This window comes from Fopius arisanus, unplaced genomic scaffold, assembly GCF_000806365.1.
Source record: "Fopius arisanus strain USDA-PBARC FA_bdor unplaced genomic scaffold, ASM80636v1 scaffold00017, whole genome shotgun sequence".
In the NCBI taxonomy this organism is placed as follows: Eukaryota; Metazoa; Arthropoda; class Insecta; order Hymenoptera; family Braconidae; genus Fopius; species Fopius arisanus.
This window is the reverse complement of record NW_011887756.1, coordinates 481,209-499,260: the sequence shown is the minus strand read 5'-3', so window position 1 is coordinate 499,260 and position 18,052 is coordinate 481,209. Positions and strand designations below refer to the sequence as shown.

The 18,052-nt window shown below is 35.5% G+C and overlaps 5 protein-coding genes across 7 annotated transcripts in view; 2 read left to right on the top strand and 3 right to left on the bottom strand.

Moving 5' to 3' along the window:
* Nucleotides 1–16: 16 nt before the first annotated feature.
* Taf11 (TATA-box binding protein associated factor 11) lies at nucleotides 17–1,597 on the top strand. 2 transcript variants are annotated; one of them, XM_011300372.1, is made up of 6 exons: nucleotides 17–260; nucleotides 395–538; nucleotides 643–923; nucleotides 1,004–1,091; nucleotides 1,168–1,264; nucleotides 1,345–1,597. In XM_011300372.1, the coding sequence occupies exons 2-6, from the start codon at nucleotides 401–403 to the stop codon at nucleotides 1,476–1,478; spliced, it is 738 nt and encodes a 245-aa protein (XP_011298674.1). In that variant the 5' UTR covers nucleotides 17–260; nucleotides 395–400; the 3' UTR covers nucleotides 1,479–1,597. The 2 variants fall into 2 exon arrangements, with proteins under 2 accessions (XP_011298674.1, XP_011298675.1); XM_011300373.1 differs by having other exon boundaries at nucleotides 382–538.
* Nucleotides 1,598–1,601: 4 nt separating this feature from the next.
* Nucleotides 1,602–2,637, bottom strand: LOC105263881 (RNA-binding motif protein, X-linked 2-like). The gene is made up of 2 exons (XM_011300371.1): nucleotides 2,402–2,637; nucleotides 1,602–2,303 (listed from the first exon to the last, which is right to left on the bottom strand). The coding sequence occupies exon 2, from the start codon at nucleotides 2,118–2,120 to the stop codon at nucleotides 1,707–1,709; it is 414 nt and encodes a 137-aa protein (XP_011298673.1). The 5' UTR covers nucleotides 2,121–2,303; nucleotides 2,402–2,637; the 3' UTR covers nucleotides 1,602–1,706.
* Nucleotides 2,638–2,785: 148 nt separating this feature from the next.
* On the top strand, nucleotides 2,786–7,685 carry DCAF12 (DDB1 and CUL4 associated factor 12-like protein). Its single transcript, XM_011300370.1, has 6 exons — nucleotides 2,786–3,289; nucleotides 3,837–4,292; nucleotides 4,717–4,947; nucleotides 5,079–5,363; nucleotides 5,547–5,712; nucleotides 5,818–7,685. The coding sequence occupies exons 1-6, from the start codon at nucleotides 3,204–3,206 to the stop codon at nucleotides 5,971–5,973; spliced, it is 1,380 nt and encodes a 459-aa protein (XP_011298672.1). The 5' UTR covers nucleotides 2,786–3,203; the 3' UTR covers nucleotides 5,974–7,685.
* An 820-nt stretch (nucleotides 7,686–8,505) lies between these two features.
* On the bottom strand, nucleotides 8,506–15,839 carry sigmar (Tumor necrosis factor alpha-induced protein 8-like protein sigmar). 2 transcript variants are annotated; one of them, XM_011300368.1, is made up of 4 exons: nucleotides 15,601–15,839; nucleotides 11,486–11,564; nucleotides 10,811–11,079; nucleotides 8,506–10,522 (listed from the first exon to the last, which is right to left on the bottom strand). In XM_011300368.1, the coding sequence occupies exons 2-4, from the start codon at nucleotides 11,541–11,543 to the stop codon at nucleotides 10,169–10,171; spliced, it is 681 nt and encodes a 226-aa protein (XP_011298670.1). In that variant the 5' UTR covers nucleotides 11,544–11,564; nucleotides 15,601–15,839; the 3' UTR covers nucleotides 8,506–10,168. The 2 variants fall into 2 exon arrangements, with proteins under 2 accessions (XP_011298670.1, XP_011298671.1); XM_011300369.1 differs by lacking the exon at nucleotides 15,601–15,839 and adding an exon at nucleotides 11,246–11,360 and having other exon boundaries at nucleotides 11,486–11,566.
* Nucleotides 15,840–16,404: 565 nt separating this feature from the next.
* betaggt-I (geranylgeranyl transferase type-1 subunit beta) overlaps nucleotides 16,405–18,052 on the bottom strand; it is a 2,272-nt gene continuing 624 nt past the window's right edge. The window contains exons 2-4 of the mRNA XM_011300367.1: nucleotides 17,331–17,915; nucleotides 16,751–17,111; nucleotides 16,405–16,688 (exon numbers count right to left, since the gene is read on the bottom strand). Of these exons, the coding sequence (XP_011298669.1) occupies nucleotides 16,570–16,688; nucleotides 16,751–17,111; nucleotides 17,331–17,882 (1,032 nt within the window). The 5' untranslated portion in view covers nucleotides 17,883–17,915 and the 3' untranslated portion in view covers nucleotides 16,405–16,569. The remainder of the gene's footprint in view (nucleotides 16,689–16,750; nucleotides 17,112–17,330; nucleotides 17,916–18,052) is intronic.

The window sequence follows — 18,052 nt, the reverse complement described above, 5'->3', positions numbered from 1 at the left end:
GTCATGACCAAACTGTACTTCATTATTTCTCTCGGTGTAAAATCATAAAAACATTGTTAGTGTAAACAATTCCCCTCGAAATGCTCGAAAGGGAAAGATTCCCGGATTTAAATAATAAATTCCATGAATACTATTGACATTACAAAAATTGACAGCTGACGACTGCATAATTATAAATTAATTAACCATTTGCGCTAATTATTTAGGCGGGTGAGGGATAAATATCAGTCAATGATTTCTTGGAGGTTATAAACATAAAGGTATTGAGACAACAATTTTGTTGTGGAAAGCAACAGAATAATGTATTATGTCTGTTTTGTTGTTTATCTATTTCCGGTAATTGATTTCCCAAGTTTTTTTTTCGGTTTTGTGATTCGACAGAATTTTTCTACAGATCGAAATGGATAATTTGTTTGGAAAAGACGATTCGGAGAACGAAAACGAAAATAATGGGATTGGAATTAAGGATTCTAATAGAGATAGTGATGTGGGTGTTGATAAAGATGATATGATTGATGTTGAGGAGCACGAAATAAAGGTAAATTCGGGTAATTACACAAAAATTCATACGTTAATTTCTAATTCGTCTATTCAGAACCGAAATAATTCATTGAACTGACGAGATAAAGTTTTATTTTCTAGACTGAATTGGATAGTTCTGGAGCTGATGCTGCTTCTGATTCAGACATGGTGCCTTCGAATGACCTGACAACTCTGAGTCCTGAAAAACGATTCTCAGACCCTAGGAGCAGCAACGACTCATCTGGAATGGAAATCGAGACGACTAGACATAAAGGAGTCGATGATTTATTTCATTCTGATATCGTTCTTCCCCAAGCAGCACCTGTCGTAATAAAAGAGCGAAGAGAGAGTAAAGAGAAAAATAAAAAGGAGTTGGAGGAAGAGGAGCGAGAGAAAATGCAGTAATTATACTAATTGCCACGAATTACTCCTGGATTTCGTGGGTATTGGATAATTTTCATTTTTCGTTTTGATTTATTAGAGTTCTCGTTTCTAACTTCACTGAGGATCAGCTGGATAGGTATGAAATGTACAGGAGAGCTGCGTTTCCAAAAGCAGCGATAAAAAGAGTAAGCTAATTCCTTCCAGACAATTTCATTTTCACCTGGAGCAATTGATAGTTTTTAAATCCTGGATTTGATTCAGATTATGCAGACAATAACTGGATGCTCAGTCTCTCAGAATGTCGTAATCGCAATGTCTGGAATTGCTAAAGTGTTCGTAGGAGAAATTGTGGAAGAAGGTACACGACGATTTTCATATTGAAAAATTCATCAGTATGGCATCAGCAGTTCCTGATTCAAATATTATTTATTCAAACAGCTCTGGATGTGATGGAAGCGAATAACGAGTCAGGACCTCTCCAGCCCAAACATCTTCGAGAAGCTGTTCGTAGAATCCGACGTCAAGGCCAGATTCCCACTGGCAAAACGAGAAAAGCTTTCTTGAGACTCTGAAAATTCCATTTTCCCCACACCAGCAATTCCCTTTGTTTATAAAATTGTTCCCAAAACCCCAGTACTTCTATTTTTAATCAGTAAATCCTTTTGCTACAATAAAAACCATTGCCATCGAATGAGTATTATTATTTAATGTTCATTTATTCATTCACCATACATATTTGATATTCACACACCATTCACTCAATTTACACAATGCCATAGTATTTTCACAGTTTAAAATTTTTAGTTTTTATCGTTGTCGTTCATTCGATGTTTTTTGGTTGTTCCTTCACTGTTTTTAGACACTTTAGGAGCTTTGTAATTCGATACATGATCCACTCTGATAGTTCTACCAAGAATTTTTATCGAATTCAAATTGTCAACCGCTAAAACAGTACTTCTCTGATCTTCATAACACAAAAATCCATATCCTTTGGATTTTCCACTTTCTTTATCTCTGACTAAATTGATATTAACGGGTTCACCGTATTGAGAAAAAATAGTTATCACATCCCCTTCTGTCAAATCATAAGGTAAACCACCGATAAAAATCCACGCACTGTCCTTATACTGATCGTGCCACGATGTTTTATTATTCGCTGATAGCTCTTGCTCTCCAAGTTTCTTAATATTTTTAATATTCGTCAGGGGATTCATATCGTCTCGTTGATTTAATTCTTCTCGATGAAATGAATATTTCGAAACAACTTTTTCTTTCTCTCGACCGTCAGTCAACAGATCTACTAATGTTGTTTTAGAACAAATAGGTTATGTCTCCTTGCCACTTATTTCTAAATATATTATCCAGTCTTCTGAAATTCCAGTTGGAAAATTCGCCACCTGCAATAAATAAATACATAAACAATTATTTTTTTATTGACATTAACACAATGGATCACCATAAAAGATATAATTGTTTGATATTTGTTTATACTTACATTTGATATACGTCAACTAAAGGATATTGACAACAATCATCGGTCTTGGAATTTCTTGAATAGATTTATTACTTCATGGTAGACAACTTCTGAGTAAATACTTCTGCATGAATTAAATTCGCGAAGTCAGTGTCTAGTGCATTGTAAATATTATATGGTCTCCCCGGAATTTCAATGACTTTAATATTTAAATGCCTGTGAATGGCTCATGTGCGCCTGGTACAGGGCAAGTGTTGAGTTTTCAGTTCCCTGTGCTGCTTTTCAACATGGCGTTAGTCACAGCTCCCAACTGTTAGTTGCGTTCTTCTCCACATTTAATATTTTATTTTCACCCCATTCAACAACTGAGATGATAAAGCCGATATTTCTCAGCATTGGTGGCTAACTTTTACCATTGTCCGACATTTTTGTCGAGTTTATTTGCATTCAGTGGATTTAATCCCCCAGGAAGTGTCTTTTTAGTCTAAGAGTGAGGAATTTCACCCCGAGGGGCTTGATGGTAGTGAGGACGAGACAATTGCTCGAGGGATCGGCATATCACAAGGACCTGGAGTATATTTTCGTCGTGTCGAGGTACTCCAGGGGTCAGGCCAATTTTTGGCCTTTTTTTCCGATTTCCAGACATCGATACGTCCCTGGGCGCATTTCTAGCTGTCAATTATTGGCATCGTTGGGTTTAATTGGGGGATTGTCGGTTTTTTTTAGTGATATTGTGGGGATTTTCTCAGGGCTTTGAGTGTTTGAGGAAATTTTTGAGGGATTGGGGAGTTTTTTTTGAAGTCTCTGAGGATTTCTGGAAACCATGGCTGAAACCCAGAAGATGAGAATTTATGGGAGACATCCTCCCTGTGCCAGCCTCAGCAGGCTTGAGGAGAGGAGGGCTAGAAGGTACTATGAATATTCCGTGATTTTTTTAGTAATTCGAAATTAATTTGACAACTAAGGCATGATAAGGAGTTTTTTTTCGTTCTTCGCTTGATTTTTTTGTGGGATTTTTATGAGAGGGACTTTTTAGAGTTCAAACTATTTTGTTTGACATCATCAAGATTTCGATTATTCTTCTTATTTCTTTGGAGAAATAATGAATTTTGCATTAAAATTTTTTGTAATCCTTCTGTTTTCATCGGATATTGTCTCATGGTTTGGGAATAACAGGGAATTTCGTGTAAATTCTGTTCGATTGCCTTGTATTTTTTTCTCGTGTTTTGCATGTTTACAATAACAAAACAGCAATTTGTGTTTTATTTTCTGGCCGTCCACCGCGAACAACTAAACGTGAATATATTTTCATGAATGTTGAGGATTAATTGAGAATTCCGAGAAGCATCTGCATAATTTTACTGCATTGCTGAAAAAAATGCCGAAAATTTTTGATGGAAAACTCAGTAAAAATTTCTGAAAGGGCAAATCGTCTATTTCTCTTTCAATCTTCCAGATTGGCACTGCGCCTAGAGAGAAATAGAAAGCCAGACAAGCCAGAGGATTTTGTCTGTTACGAATCGAGTGATGATGAGGAAGAAACTGTAATGGAGGGAAGACAGTACCTCCGGACTTCCTTCAATTTCGTCGACTACGTACGTGCAAGGGAAACCAACACGAGAGAAGTTAGAAAAATAAATCAAGAATATGGATCCAGACACATCCTCACCCACGATCTATTCAAAGAGTACTCTGTCAGTCTCAATAATATGAATAAAGTATTTTGCTCGCAATGGCTGAGTGATCGTCAGGTCGTCTTCGGAACAAAGTGTAATAAACTCATGGTGTATGACGTTGCGACCCAGAAGTTAGATCAGATACCCTCGTTGCATGGAAGACAGGGTAATTCCAATGGGGGACCTGTCGCTGAGACACAGGCTGGCATTCATTCTGTTCAAATCAATCCCTCTAGGTAATTTCTCTAAGTCATCCACCTGACTGGTTAAATAATCACTGAAATCTATTCAATTCTGACTTGAGGTCATGATTTCGTCGTTATTCTCGTCGAATTTCGATCAGGGAATGATTGCGTTTACAGCTATTGAAAAATTCTATGCTTTAGAAAAAATAATGAAAATTGGAAAATTGTACCTGCAATTTTAAGCAAAAAACTTGAAATTCAAAAATTCTCCATAGATGAATCATTTAATTGGAAAATCATCAAATATTTAACATAAAAAATCCAATTTCTCTGGATTTTTAAGATAAATGAGAAATTTAATGAGCGGTTTAATTAAATGTCATTCAGTATTTGACTGCGGAATTTTAAGAAAATTATCCTAGTGCATTCCGCTCTAATTGATCACAAGATAATTCGAGAATTCGCGTTTCAACAGAACATTATTGAGCACTGGTGCACGTCACAGCAACGAAATAGCGATTTATCGATTACCAACGTTGGATCCAGTGTGTGTTGGAGAGACGGGACACCGAGACTGGGTATTTGACATGTGTTGGTTAGACGATGAATTTCTTGTCTCGGGTTCAAGGGATACGAGAATGGCACTCTGGCATATTAATAGTAATCTTGCTGAAGCACCTGATAAAGCAGATGTACCTACCCACAGGTAAGTAATCTTCCCCCATACTAAACACCAAAATGAACCGCAAAAACTGAACTAAGTATTAACAAGTTTATTCAGTCCATTAATTAAATTTCTGTTTACTCAATAATAGCTAATGATTTTTTTCCTGACAGATTGATCTCACCAGTGAGCGTTAAGGAATGCAAATCAGCTCAGAAAGTACGGGCACTGGCATTCAATAAAGCTTACAACGAGATAGCAGCTTTATCCTTGAACAGTTTTATTCACATCTGGTCTGCGGAGACGTTTAAACAGAAAATATCACGAAAATTGCCAGCCTGTCAGGAGAACGTCTGTCTCGCTGTGCAAGATGATGGAGTTTATGCTGTGGGGTGTCGTTCATATACACTTCTCTTAGACGCCAGGACGCTACAGCCTGTCAAGAAAATCCCCTCTAGGTTTGTACTTCCTTTACGATTTCTCGCTTCATCGCCACATGAATTTACTTCAATCTAGTCTAGCCAAGCCGTGAAAGGTAATGAATTTCTACCATTATCATTAAAAATTCAGGTTCACTTTTCTACTGGTGAAAATCGTTTACATTTGTTAATGTATATTTATTGTTTTTATTTATTATACAGGTACAGTGGATGCGGGATAAGATCAGCAAGTTTTCAAGGCTCAGTGCTGACAATAGGTACAGGTTTAGGAATGCTAATGTTCTATGACATAAGAGCACAGAAGTATCTCGAGTCGTCGATAAACTCGAATCGTACAGTTGTTCTCAAAGCATCCAAGGGATACGTGGTATTTATTCCCTTTTATTCATAATTACTCATCATAATTTCTGTAGTTTTATTATGAATTAATCTCATATGATAAAACATGCAATAATTTGCATCAAATCCATAGTTTCCTGATGAGGAGTACATCGATGGCTTCCAGAACGTCAAATACACTCCAGCAATCTACACCCATTGTTACGATCAATCTGGGACACGACTGTTCACAGCTGGAGGTCCTCTACCAGCGAATCTGTACGGAAATTACGCTGGCCTCTGGCAGTAAGCCATTCTGTTGGATCACATCCGCATCGAACTCGACTTATTGCTGAAGTATGAAGTAGGAATAGAATCGTGAGAAGAAAAGGCAGCAGGAAAAATCTAACTTCAAATGTATGGAGAACTGGGATGGAGATCTTAACATAAGAATAAGTAAATTCACATGAAAACATTCTTCACTCATTAAATCGCCTTCTTCATTTACAAATCGAAACCATTTTCGTTAATTCGTAATCGATTTTGGATTAATGCAACATCCAAGATAATCGTCATTTTACTTTTGAAAGCATAAGATGATGAGGGATGATGAGCATCACCGAATTAAAGTGATAATTGATTTAAGAAAACATAAGACTTATTTCGAAAATTGATTTTTCTCGTTGAAAAAATCCATTTTGGTGATGAAGATTAGAACAAAAGATGAAGTCGAGTGATAAAATGGTCGAGTTTCGGTTGATATCTAAATGGATATTAATTAGCCTAGATAAATCAATTGTAGTTCAATTATCAAATTATAGGAATGAAATTATCGCATTAATGGAGATTTTTTTAATTTCATGGAAAATATGACAGTAATTTTCATGCGAGTGGTATTGAATCGGAATTACCGAAAAAAATCAGTACGAAAATTTCATAAATCGATTGAATTTTCGTTGGACCATGAATATTAAATTTAGTGTAACGTGAATTTTCGATTTTCCCTAAATTTCCCTGATTGTTTGCAATAATCATGGCATAATTAAATTAAAAATCAATTTTTGAATTGATGGTCAGTGGAAACGAAGAAAAATTAATAACGATTTTTTTTTCAAATAGATATAATCGGTTGAATTATTTGAATGAGTTACTAGCTCGACCTAAATCTAGACATAAGTTTCAAATATTCATTAGCCCTTATCAGTAATTATTAGGTAAAGAAGTTGCGTTAATCTGTAATCCTGAAGTGCTTGAATGGCTTTCGTATTTATTGATGATACATTGTCCATTTTAAGAGACAATATCATCATTTTTATGAGTAATCGTATTAATTGTAATAGCGTTGAGTGGAATAAAAGGGGAAGAAGACAGATTTAAGAAAAATCTTGGGACTGCATAATTAACATAATAATTATCATCCGTTATTTTTTCCATAATGAAATGGTTACAGAAAAAAACCAATGGAAATTCGTACGATTTTTGAAGTATAACTCGATGAAATTCCCACAAAAAATCTTCAAGGATAAACTTCAAATAATTTTAAACGAAAGATATTTTTATCGTTCTTTCCATTTTGATTCCACTCGACAACTCATAACGATCTGTCATAGGAACAGGTGAATAAGATGATAAATGAATATTCATAAAGGCGCTGCCACCAAAACGACAAAGGCATCGGAATAGTTGTAATAGCTATTGTTAATTAAATAATCGGTGTTAACTGAAATGTGGAACGATAAGGAGCTGGACTGACGTGCCAATTACGTTTTCACGAGCAAAAAAAACGAATAAATGACCACTTGTTATTGAAAAAAATGGATTCCGAAGAGGAGAAAAGATTTCTCGAGATTTTTCAATGTGATTCTGGTGGCAGTCTGAATGGTTTTTTCGTTTGTATAATTAAAATTGGATGACTGAAACGAGTACTTCGGCTGCGATTGTTATTTTATATTTAAAAACCGTGCAATTCAATTATCAGGTGATGACAGTGACATTCTTGTAAATAAAGTCTATTCCCATCGATGTGTTACAATCGAATTCAATTATTTTATGACAATGAAATCAAATCAGCGATTACAGCAATTAATACTTATTTTATTATACATAATTTATTTATTTAATGCTCTAATACAGTGATACATTATTCTCAATCCTAAAAGCTTTTTTTTTTTTTAAGAAGACTGGAGAATCTTTCGTGAAAATTCTCCTCATGCAAAAAACTTGGCATTATGTAAACATAATTAACAATTAGGCTCCTCTAATTAGATGGTCTTGCCATTATTTCAAAACCGGCTCTTGAGACAGAGTAGGAGGTATTCCACAGTCGAATCTTCACGCTTTGATAATTTTTCCCTTCCAAATTTTGTATTCTGTCAATGATTCTATTTCATCAATCTTCACTTCTATCTCAAATTTTATCGGACCTTCTGGTTTTTCGCACTCCTGTGCTTTTTTAGACACCCTCATTAGGAGTGCTTGGGTCGCGATCTTCATGCGACGTTCCAAAATATACAAAATATAATTCGTATACAGTGCACAGAATCTCACCTTTTTTTTCTCTCTTGACGATCTTTCGAAGATTCATTTGTCCTTGTCGTGGTTGTTTTTATTTCCTGTCAATAGCATATACTATACATTATGAAATCCCTTCAGGCGCGCCTGCGCCACCTTATTATTGAAAATTTTGGTAATTATTGCCGATATGTTCTCATTTTTCATTTTTTTTTCGTAAAATTTTTGCAAAAATTGACTGAGAAATATCAAATTCACAGTAAAATTGTAAAATTTATTACAATTGCATCACAATAATTTGACCTTCGGGTAAAATAAGATCGATGCAAAATGATTTTTCATTACAAATAATTTATTCATGGTAAAACGATATGGTAATACATCACATAGAGGTACAATTCTTATAAATAATGCATCGAATCGCTGTGTAAAGGTCGTGTATAATTTTTCTTCCAAAATGGACACGTCTACAAAATCATGAACGATTAAATTTCCATGTTCTTTAATCTATTTTATTTATTTTTATTCTGAGTTTCACTTAACGAACGAAATCTGTCCATCACTTTTTGGTCAGTAAAGGGAGATATGTCCATTTAGCCGTTGCGATTGTTTTTTCAATTGTTTTTTCGCTTTACGAACATTTAATTTAGAATCCAAAATTGAAATCGTAATTTGAGCCTCTTCAGCTATTATATCTCCTTGATAAGCTCATTGGTGACAAGATTTACGTATTTTTTGGTTTCTTTGATTGATTTCATTCACAGAAAAATTAATCATTCAATAATCACCGGACAATTTCCTCCATTTACAGCTGTAATTATTTAAAACAGTAAAAACTCTCGACTAAAAAATATTTGGATGAAAATAAATAGTGTTTGGTATAATTTTAAATTCCGCATCGAACCAAAAAAAAAAGATGAAACGAACAAATTTTCCAATTATCTCTACATTTTCACTTAAATCTGACTCTTTCATCTTTTTTTGTCCAATACTTTTATCACCGTCCTACTCAATTAAATTACTCAAAAATAATTATAAATAACATTCTGAAATAACTAATCTAGGCTATAATACATATCGACAAATACTACAGTAGTCTCCAGTTATAATCGCGTGCGTGAATTTTTTTGTAGGAAGTTCGAATACGAAAGGAATTTATCTTTCGGCTTTATTTGTCACGGAATTCAATTCCTCACCGGACGGTATGATGGATTGTTTACACCTTGTAGTCCGGAAGTAGTAGAACGGGTAAACCGGAAGTACGCGAAAACAGAAATTGAGAAAAGGTGCGACTATAACGAGATTCTACTGTACACATTTAAATCCGCTAACTCATTCATCAAGGTCCATTTAATATATTAGGTGGATTTTCTGGTCTCTACTGTAAAAGTAATATCGTTTTTAATTGTTTCAATTTTTCTCCTCCCATGACGGGGATTTCTCCTCACATGACGATTAAATGAATTTTTCATCTCTTACATTTACAATGGAATAAACTTATAACGCACATGTCGTACGCGATTCGAGCCTGCGAGTGGGTCATAAACAATGAATGTGAAATCGAGCGACTACTGAACAGTCATGACACAAAACTCACTGATCTGTTTCTCTTTTTATTGTTATCGTGCGAAGTGTTTTGCGGTGAAGGAAAATAGATTCCATGAATTCCATATCATAGAACCAAAAGATTATCCAAAGGAATGATTACATCATTGGAGATGCAGCGAACCTCATGGTTCATATAAATTAATTGATACTCTAATTAATTGATTACTCATTCTAGAACGATTTTTGGAAATTTTTGATTGGATCCTCACAGACTTCTTCTTCAACTTTTAATTCTGAAAACTAAATTTCCATTTTTGTACTGGCGAGTCGCAGATTTTATTATTTTCTCAATGACAGAATTCTGATTGGAGATGCAATTAGTGAATTAAATAGTGGTTTGATCTGGATATTGAAAAATTTCACTGATGAGTTGTCAGTTGATTGAATCAAAGATGACCAGCATCGAGGGCTTTATTGACATCTCCAACGAGAAGACCAAGTGTTGGACGGTGTTCGGAGTCTTGTCTGAAGACAGAATCCAGGAAATCTGGATTGGTGAGAAAATCGAAGACCATGTCGCATCGATCTTGAGATTTATCAGTTAGATGGGGTTTGATAAGGGATAATATTGCTGTCCGGCAGCGTTCTAAGGATCTCGTTAAGTACAAACGATCAAAACTGAATTCAAGCTCGTGAAAAGAAACAACACCCATGGCTATCGCTTTCAGGCTTGTCCTTATCTCATTGAGTTTCGCCTCGTCGGATGGACCCAGTTGTTGATTACGTTGTAACAATCCTATCTGAAATTTCCATAAATAACATCATAAATATCGAATATCATAAATATGGAATATGGATAATTTGACTAATTGAAAATAAAAAAATCGATGAAAAATCTCATTTTCAGTTTAATTATTTTCTGAAAACATAAACTTCTGGGAAATTTGACACTAAATCTCTCTTTTTGTTAAATCTAAATTAATACAATTTTTTCAAGTACTGCCCAACTATTTATAAAATCATTAAAACATCATAAATCTCTTCTACCTGCGGACTTTCATGGTTATTAATTCGATGGATTGAATTACCTTAATTGACAATTTAACGATGTTCTTGAGGACTTTTTCCGGCTGTTTTTTGTCCATATCTGGATGGCTCTTGGCCACCCTCTCCATGAGTTTGAATAAATTATCGAGTAATGATGTTGTTGCATCGTCTATGAATAGCGATCTTCCAGCTCCAGTGGAAACAACCCGTCCCAATAATTTTTTCTGAGCCCTCAGACCCAAATCTCGGGCTCTACTTCCTGTACCATTTGCTGAATACACTCCACCACCGGTAGCCGCCGACTGCATCACTGCGAATAATAAAGAATAATTAATTGACCTTAATTAACAATCAGGAAAGAGATACAGCAGATTTCCCTGTGAAAATTCCGAAGATGGTGGAATCAATCGCTGACACTGCAATTGATTAATTAAATAGATTGAAAGTAATTATTGGAAATCAATTAATCTACTCACCGTCGTACATTAGTGCACTCGACTTCTTGGCGTGAGTAAATTCAATTCGAAAAATGAAATGAACGTGCAGATATGCTTTTGAACGTAATAAAATCAACGAGGAACACTCAGTGAACTAAAAATAAAAAACAATATGGAAAATTACATAAACAAATGATAAATATAATTGAACATTCTGATGAATAAAAGTAACGACTAATGATGGTTGAATCCCGTGTGGTATATTTTGGTGACATATACCTTGATTGCAGTCAGTAACAGCTACCAGATGATAGAGTAACCAACTCTGTAACTCCATCACAGCTGTGCTCCACGCCACCTGAAACCAAAGTTATCCATAGAGTACCAATTAATGTTTTCACAAGGTCAACATTGCGTACTTTGCATACGAAAGTTTCAGTCAAATGCACGCTATTCAACAATTTACACTCGGTTGAGTCCAATCTCAGATTCAACAATGTCAAGGACTTGTGGAAACTTCTATTATTGACGTGAAACGATTGATTTCCATTCAATGAAAAGAGAAATTCAATTCACCCATGAGAGATTTCAATAGAACATGCAGAATCTGGAACAGTTATTTTATTTAATTTTTTCCCGATATAATTCCAGATTTGATCATGAAATCTCGGCATTTCGATGGTAGCATTTGGATTTGTTTGAGGTTTTTATTCTGCTCACATATCTCTGCTCGTTGCCACTGGAGATGGAACGGGTATTGGTTTTTTCGTCGGTTTTTTACGGCTGAAAACCTGCTGAATAGCTAACTCTGATGGGTTTGGGGGAAACCCACGATCGATTCCATGTTTGAGAGGATGAGGACAAGGCAAACTAGAGTACCCCAGAATCTACATACAGAGCGTTTCATGTAACTTTTGTAGCGAATTCGAAGACTTTTGGAGCGATAACGTGGGACATTACTTATTGGGAGATATTTTTCAATTAAAGTTGGAGAGAAGGCCGCCTATAGAAGAGGTTTTTCTCAATTTGAAAAAGTCAATTTAGCCAAGTCATGAAATGGGTCAATTCCCCTGCGAGGTGAATTTTACGTAAACATCTCTCTACATCGTAATTCAAAAAATAGTATTAATTGAGATTTAACAAAAAGATTCTTCAATCTTTCTTCTTCAATCCCATTGGAATAGTATTTTATTATTTTTTCCTCAACCACTCATCACTACGATACCAAAAAAATTCCACGTAATTCAAAAATATTTCGCACTTAGAAAATTATTCATGAAGATTTTCATATTTTTCCCGAAAGCATTTATCACTTCTTATCGAGAACATTCACAGTAACTCGTCATTCAAACTAGATTTATTAAGGAAATGAGATTGCACTCTAAATATATTCCTCTCATGAATATGCAGCGACAATGAATATAAAATTATTTAAATTATCAGCAATTCCACTCTTTATCCAAAACAAAATTAGTGTTTGAATGAAATTTGAGTGCATCTCTTGTGCTGTCGAATAACTTGGAAAACAAATTGGCAGGAATATCTAATTAAAAACGCGAATGTATTCCCACGAAGGATAAAGATAGTTAATTAACCGGCACTTAATCTCGTTAAATAATCAATTAAGTCTCCGAGAATTCAAGCAACCAGTAGAATCTACTGAGTCGATGGTCTAGGAAATGCTGAGAATTTGCTTTCATTACACCAAAATCGATGGGTCACGGCCACTAGTTCCATTAGTCGTGCGTCAAATTTTATTTAATTACTGCATGTACTCCCGAAAATTATATGAAAAATCAATATATTAAAAATATACTCTAAAAAAAATATACTGATCCAATCAACATTTTAAAGAAATTTACAAAGACTGTTTGTCGTTTTCACATTCGCTTCTCAATAATTAATTAAATAAATAAAATGGGGATAAATAAATTGGGGAAATGTATAGAATTGACTTAATATTATGTATCTTTCATATACTTTTCATGGGGTATATACATGATTTGTTGGAAGCCCATCAAACTGGCGTAATGAATGAAACTTGTTGTCGACTGTTGCTGGATATACTTGAGGCAATCTACTGCCTCCAGAAACTCATTTATTTATCTTTTCACGTGCGGCTGGTTGAATAAACTCTTGAGAGCACTTGTGAGGATTCAATTCGAATGTCTGGGATTTTTTTCATCCCTAATGCAATCACAACTTCTCAATCTTTAATCGAAAAACCTGACAAATTCGCTGATTCACTTCTTTCTTTTCTGTTTCACTAGAAAATTTCTTCCATTTTCAGTCGCCACGTCATCTGAATTTTTAAATAATTGAAGTATATGATTTTAATTTTTCACTGATGAAGAAATGAGAATTTTATTTTCATAAATTTCTTCTCGCAAAATGGAAAGGATAGAATTGAATAGTCATGGGAAATGATGAAAATAGGGAAAACCTAACGGCAATTGCTTCCTCGGATGAATATTTCCTTCCACTTTAAGTCACATAATTCGACTTCGGCGGGAAGATGTCAAAGCAGGTGGTTGAAAGGCTGAGGCAGACTTAATTCAAGTTTGCCTCGTGCCCTGGAAAACAGCTGTCGAGCAACAGCTGCATCCAATTGAGGGGTGAAAAGGGGATGCAATCGGGAGTCAACGGCTGCTATGAGATCTCTCCCTTCAACAATAAAAGTTTAACGAGAGGCAACCAGGAGGTACAATAAGAGACGAAAGAACACTGGAATCAGATAAAATAACAGAAGAATCTTAGGGAATAACTCTCGAGCTTTCTAGGTCTTCTAGAGATGATGATCCTCACATCTAGGGCACGTGCCTGAGGGCTTTCTCGTTTGTTTTTCTCCCCAACTTTTCCGAGCTCAACGTTATTTCACGGTTGACTATAACGTCAAAGGCACTCAATGCGAAAAAGATAAAATATTAACCAATTCTTGGTTATGGGTTATTATTCGCTAACATTTATTTTATGACGGCAACGGCATTTTTTTGTCATTCTACTTTAGCATTTCTTTCTGCATTTGCACGCTCTGATTATTTTTGTTACGAGAAAAAATGTCTAGTGGAATAGTTTTTTTTTTACGAGTTTCACTGGAAATAATCAGCTCTTTCGGTTTATGCTGACGATAAATTCACTCGTTTTGTTTAAATTAATGAAGATTTAGTGGCGTGGAAAATTAATCGACTCCAGAATTAATTGCAATATCTTTCAGATATTCAGATATTCCTTCGGGTTTAGAAAGAAATAATCCCATCAGAGAAATTACGACTCGTTAATTCCGCCAATTATTCCCGTTGAACAGACTGAAATTAATTCTGGGATAATCTTAATGAAAGATAATTATCGGTATTGAATCCATCGATAGGTCAAACCCGATTCATTATCAGCGCGTCCGCGAGTCCTTATCAATAATTATTCTCGAAGTACATTAGCATTACAAGTCTCTAAAATCAATTTGAATAATTAATCGAATCCGCCACCTAAAATAACTAATGACTCATTAGCGTAAAAAAAAACATTTCGAAAATACTTTCTGATGAAAATTTACGGTTGGATAAAATTATAATCACTGTAAAAAATTCACTCTGCCAAATGCATTTACTTTTACCAAGTGAATTTACAGGGAATAAATACATTTCTATGAATATTTGCGGTTGAGTGAATTTTCTTGCAGCAAATTTAATGTCGGTGGTATTTTTTTTTTCTCAGTGCATAACATCCGTCTTGTTCTCCAATTGATGACTAAATATCCAACACATGCAACGTAGAATTCGTATCAATGACGAGACTTGCGGGAAAAAAAAACGTATCATGACGTTGAACGGATGAGGCAAGATAAATGCGATAAAGTACGATTATCCTTATCGCGGGGTTTTTCAACCGCCAATTAGTTGACGTCACTTACACTTGTAAACTCATCAGCTAATTACCGAAAATTATCACTCGAGTGCGGATACTCAGACATTCACCTCAAAAATGGATTTGCTTTTTTATCATCATAAAAAGATGATTTTTCTCGCAAATTAGCTTCAAATAAAGATTTTGAATTTTCATTTTCTTTCATTAAGAATGAATTCTAACAAGAATTGTCATTAATTAAATTGCAAAAAAATATTTCTCCTGGCGGACTTGGATTTTCCCACATTCTAATGAACGAAATTTTCATAAATTATTCATCCCTCAAACAAAAAAATTATTATATATTCGAAAAATAGAAAGTCTTGGGAAATTCTCAAAAAAGTATTCTAATTACAGTTGATCTATCTACACGAATAAATTCCGAATTGCTAATCAAAAAATTTATAGAATCGAGGAAAATCTGTCATGATGTGTTGGCAATAATTAAAAATATCAATTAATAGAAAAGATTTTAAATAGATGCTCCAACTCACCTCGACAATTATTGAGTCGCAGTCGACTCGAAAACGGACGGTGAAAGTTGTCTTTGCCAAGTTTTAACGAAACGTTTTAATAATCAAATCAATTCCATGAGCTATAAATGGGTCATTATTCGGCGATTGAAACACACCCGGTGTCCTAATTGACGCACAATCACACTGACCTGATGATTAATTTAGCTGGAGGGGCGCGAGAAATTGAAATGGGCTTTTGACTCGTGGAGAGTCCAACTGCGTCTGGGATGTGTGTTGTGATGGCACATAGCGGGAACCCACCCCGGTTGCTATGGTACCTAGTGATCATGGGTGGGGAAATCACCAGAGGGAAGGAGTCAGGGTCCCCCATGATCTGACACAAGGGGTCCATTTGACCCCTTCAATCTCAAAAAATTTTGCATTTTAAATTAAAAGCCAATTCTATTCATCCAGGACAAATAATAATAATTCTTTTTTAAAACTAAAATCTCCATGCGAAAATGAATCAATTGATAATTTTCCAATGATTCAGAAGGGATTGGGAAAAATCAGTAGCCAAATGATAAACTAGGGTGAATACCCTTCGAGGCCAGTTTTTACCCAATATCTCAGAATTCAAAGCACCTATCGATTTTTTTGGCTGAATATTTTTTATAGAAAATGATGATATCTACAAAAAAGGTATCGATGAAAATGTCGTTATCCCCCTTCAATTTCGAGATATTTGATAAAAACTGACCTCGAAAAAAATACGTTTCACCCAATTTACCACTTGGTACAAGAAATAATATAAGAACACTTACATAATATATCAAAGCATGTTTATTTATTTTTCTCTCGCAATTTACACTGATTAATTATTCCTTCCTCAATATATTGACTCCATAATACTCGATTCCATGATTATTTGTATGTAATTGACATACGTCTGAGGTTGTGCGTTGATATGAATTGTGTTTATGCATAAATTATCAGTGAACTAATCGTCTATTGATTCCATTTTTTGTGGAGATCCTTGAGATGTGCATAGGCACGATTGGAAATATTGAGGGCAGCATTCATGGGTTGAAGGGCAGGTTCTCCCAGAAGACTGAGGGCCGAGAGACCTGCGAATAAAAATGAGCATTAGAATTTCAATTAAAGAAAAACAATAATCAAATTGATTTACCCAGATACGCATGAAGTGGATCAGCTCTCATGTCGTAGGATTTGGCAAATCCCCCGATTCTAGTGTCCTGAGTGCTGAGTACGTACTCTCGATTCTCCTCAGCATCTGAGTACTGTTGTACATCGAGCATGTGAAGAGTAGCACCAACCCAGAAGCTGTAGCACGTGTCCGTTGGCTTACCAGGTCTACCTTGGAAGCCATCATTTTGTCTCATGAGACACCACCTCCTCAATCTCTCCAGCTGCTCCAGAGTCAGGGCATTGTGGAGTTCGTTCATGAGGTAGAGACTTGCAACCGCACAGAACGTCGAACCACCGTGGGACTCTAATCCTGGACCCTGGCCCATCGCTCCGTCGTACGACTAAAATTATTCTGATGAGAGAATCACGACATTAAACTCCTAAATATTTTGGCTAATGCCAAAGATATCGCTTATGGGGATTATTTAAAACGTTAATATGAATCGATCTATAAACTATATATTTAATAAATAGATCTATTAACGAAAACTCATGGATAATTAATTAATCTTATTAGAGTAAATAGAGCGATTCGTGATTTGGAGGTGATTTTTGCTTACAATGCTCTTGATGATATAATCAATAGCCCTGTCTTTATTGAATCCACTCCAGTCGTCTAAAATAGCGCAGATACAGCAGGCACTGTAGAGAAATCTCATATCACTTTCGGAGCCAGTGATCATAGCAATAAAACAGCCATCTGGATTCTGGCAGCTTCTGATCCCCTCGATGATGGATTTCTTGTCGACCCTCGACAGATCGTCGCCAAGAGTCAGCAATGTGGCAAGGGCTGTGTAAGTCATGGACAGATGACCACACAAATACTCTGAGGGCTCATCTGGAAGCATTGTGGATGCTTGGAAACCTGATCTACCTCCTGCCTCTTTCACCTGGAGTCTGTAGATCCATTCTACTGCTCCTAGGCGGTCCTCCTCCTTCAGGATTTTTAGGGAATTCAGGAGATCCAGACCTGATATCGCGAAAAAACCAAACAACATGCGAATCGAATCGTATGAGGCCATTTGCCAGGGCATTATCTGGGTTATTCGTTTGAAGTATTGGGCGTGACGCATTGTGTCCAGTTCTGCTGGCGGTCTTCTTGGCAAATCCATTTTATTAATTGTTGTGGAATGTGGGGCTTGTTTCTGTAAAGATATTAATTATTTAATTTGATTAGCACTCTGGGGGTTAATGACTAGATCATTTTATTTTCGGGTGGAAGCATTTTATTTTATTGTTGGATTATTTTTATTGGAAACTACAGTTCAATATTTTTCAGTTA

Excerpts from the sequence above, each read along its gene's own strand:
- Taf11 (XM_011300372.1), top strand. The coding sequence starts at position 401 with ATGGATAATTTGTTTGGAAAAGACGATTCGGAGAACGAAAACGAAAAT. Across the intron at positions 539-642 it reads TTGAGGAGCACGAAATAAAG|ACTGAATTGGATAGTTCTGG; the intron begins GTAAATTCGGGT and ends TTTATTTTCTAG. Across the intron at positions 924-1,003 it reads GAGGAGCGAGAGAAAATGCA|AGTTCTCGTTTCTAACTTCA; the intron begins GTAATTATACTA and ends TTGATTTATTAG.
- LOC105263881 (XM_011300371.1), bottom strand. The coding sequence starts at position 2,120 with ATGAATCCCCTGACGAATATTAAAAATATTAAGAAACTTGGAGAGCAA.
- DCAF12 (XM_011300370.1), top strand. The coding sequence starts at position 3,204 with ATGGCTGAAACCCAGAAGATGAGAATTTATGGGAGACATCCTCCCTGT. Across the intron at positions 5,364-5,546 it reads GTCAAGAAAATCCCCTCTAG|GTACAGTGGATGCGGGATAA; the intron begins GTTTGTACTTCC and ends TTTATTATACAG. Across the intron at positions 5,713-5,817 it reads AAGCATCCAAGGGATACGTG|TTTCCTGATGAGGAGTACAT; the intron begins GTATTTATTCCC and ends TCAAATCCATAG.
- sigmar (XM_011300368.1), bottom strand. The coding sequence starts at position 11,543 with ATGGAGTTACAGAGTTGGTTACTCTATCATCTGGTAGCTGTTACTGAC. Across the intron at positions 11,080-11,485 it reads TGTTACTGACTGCAATCAAG|TGATGCAGTCGGCGGCTACC; the intron begins GTATATGTCACC and ends TATTATTCGCAG. Across the intron at positions 10,523-10,810 it reads TCGTTAAATTGTCAATTAAG|ATAGGATTGTTACAACGTAA; the intron begins GTAATTCAATCC and ends TGGAAATTTCAG.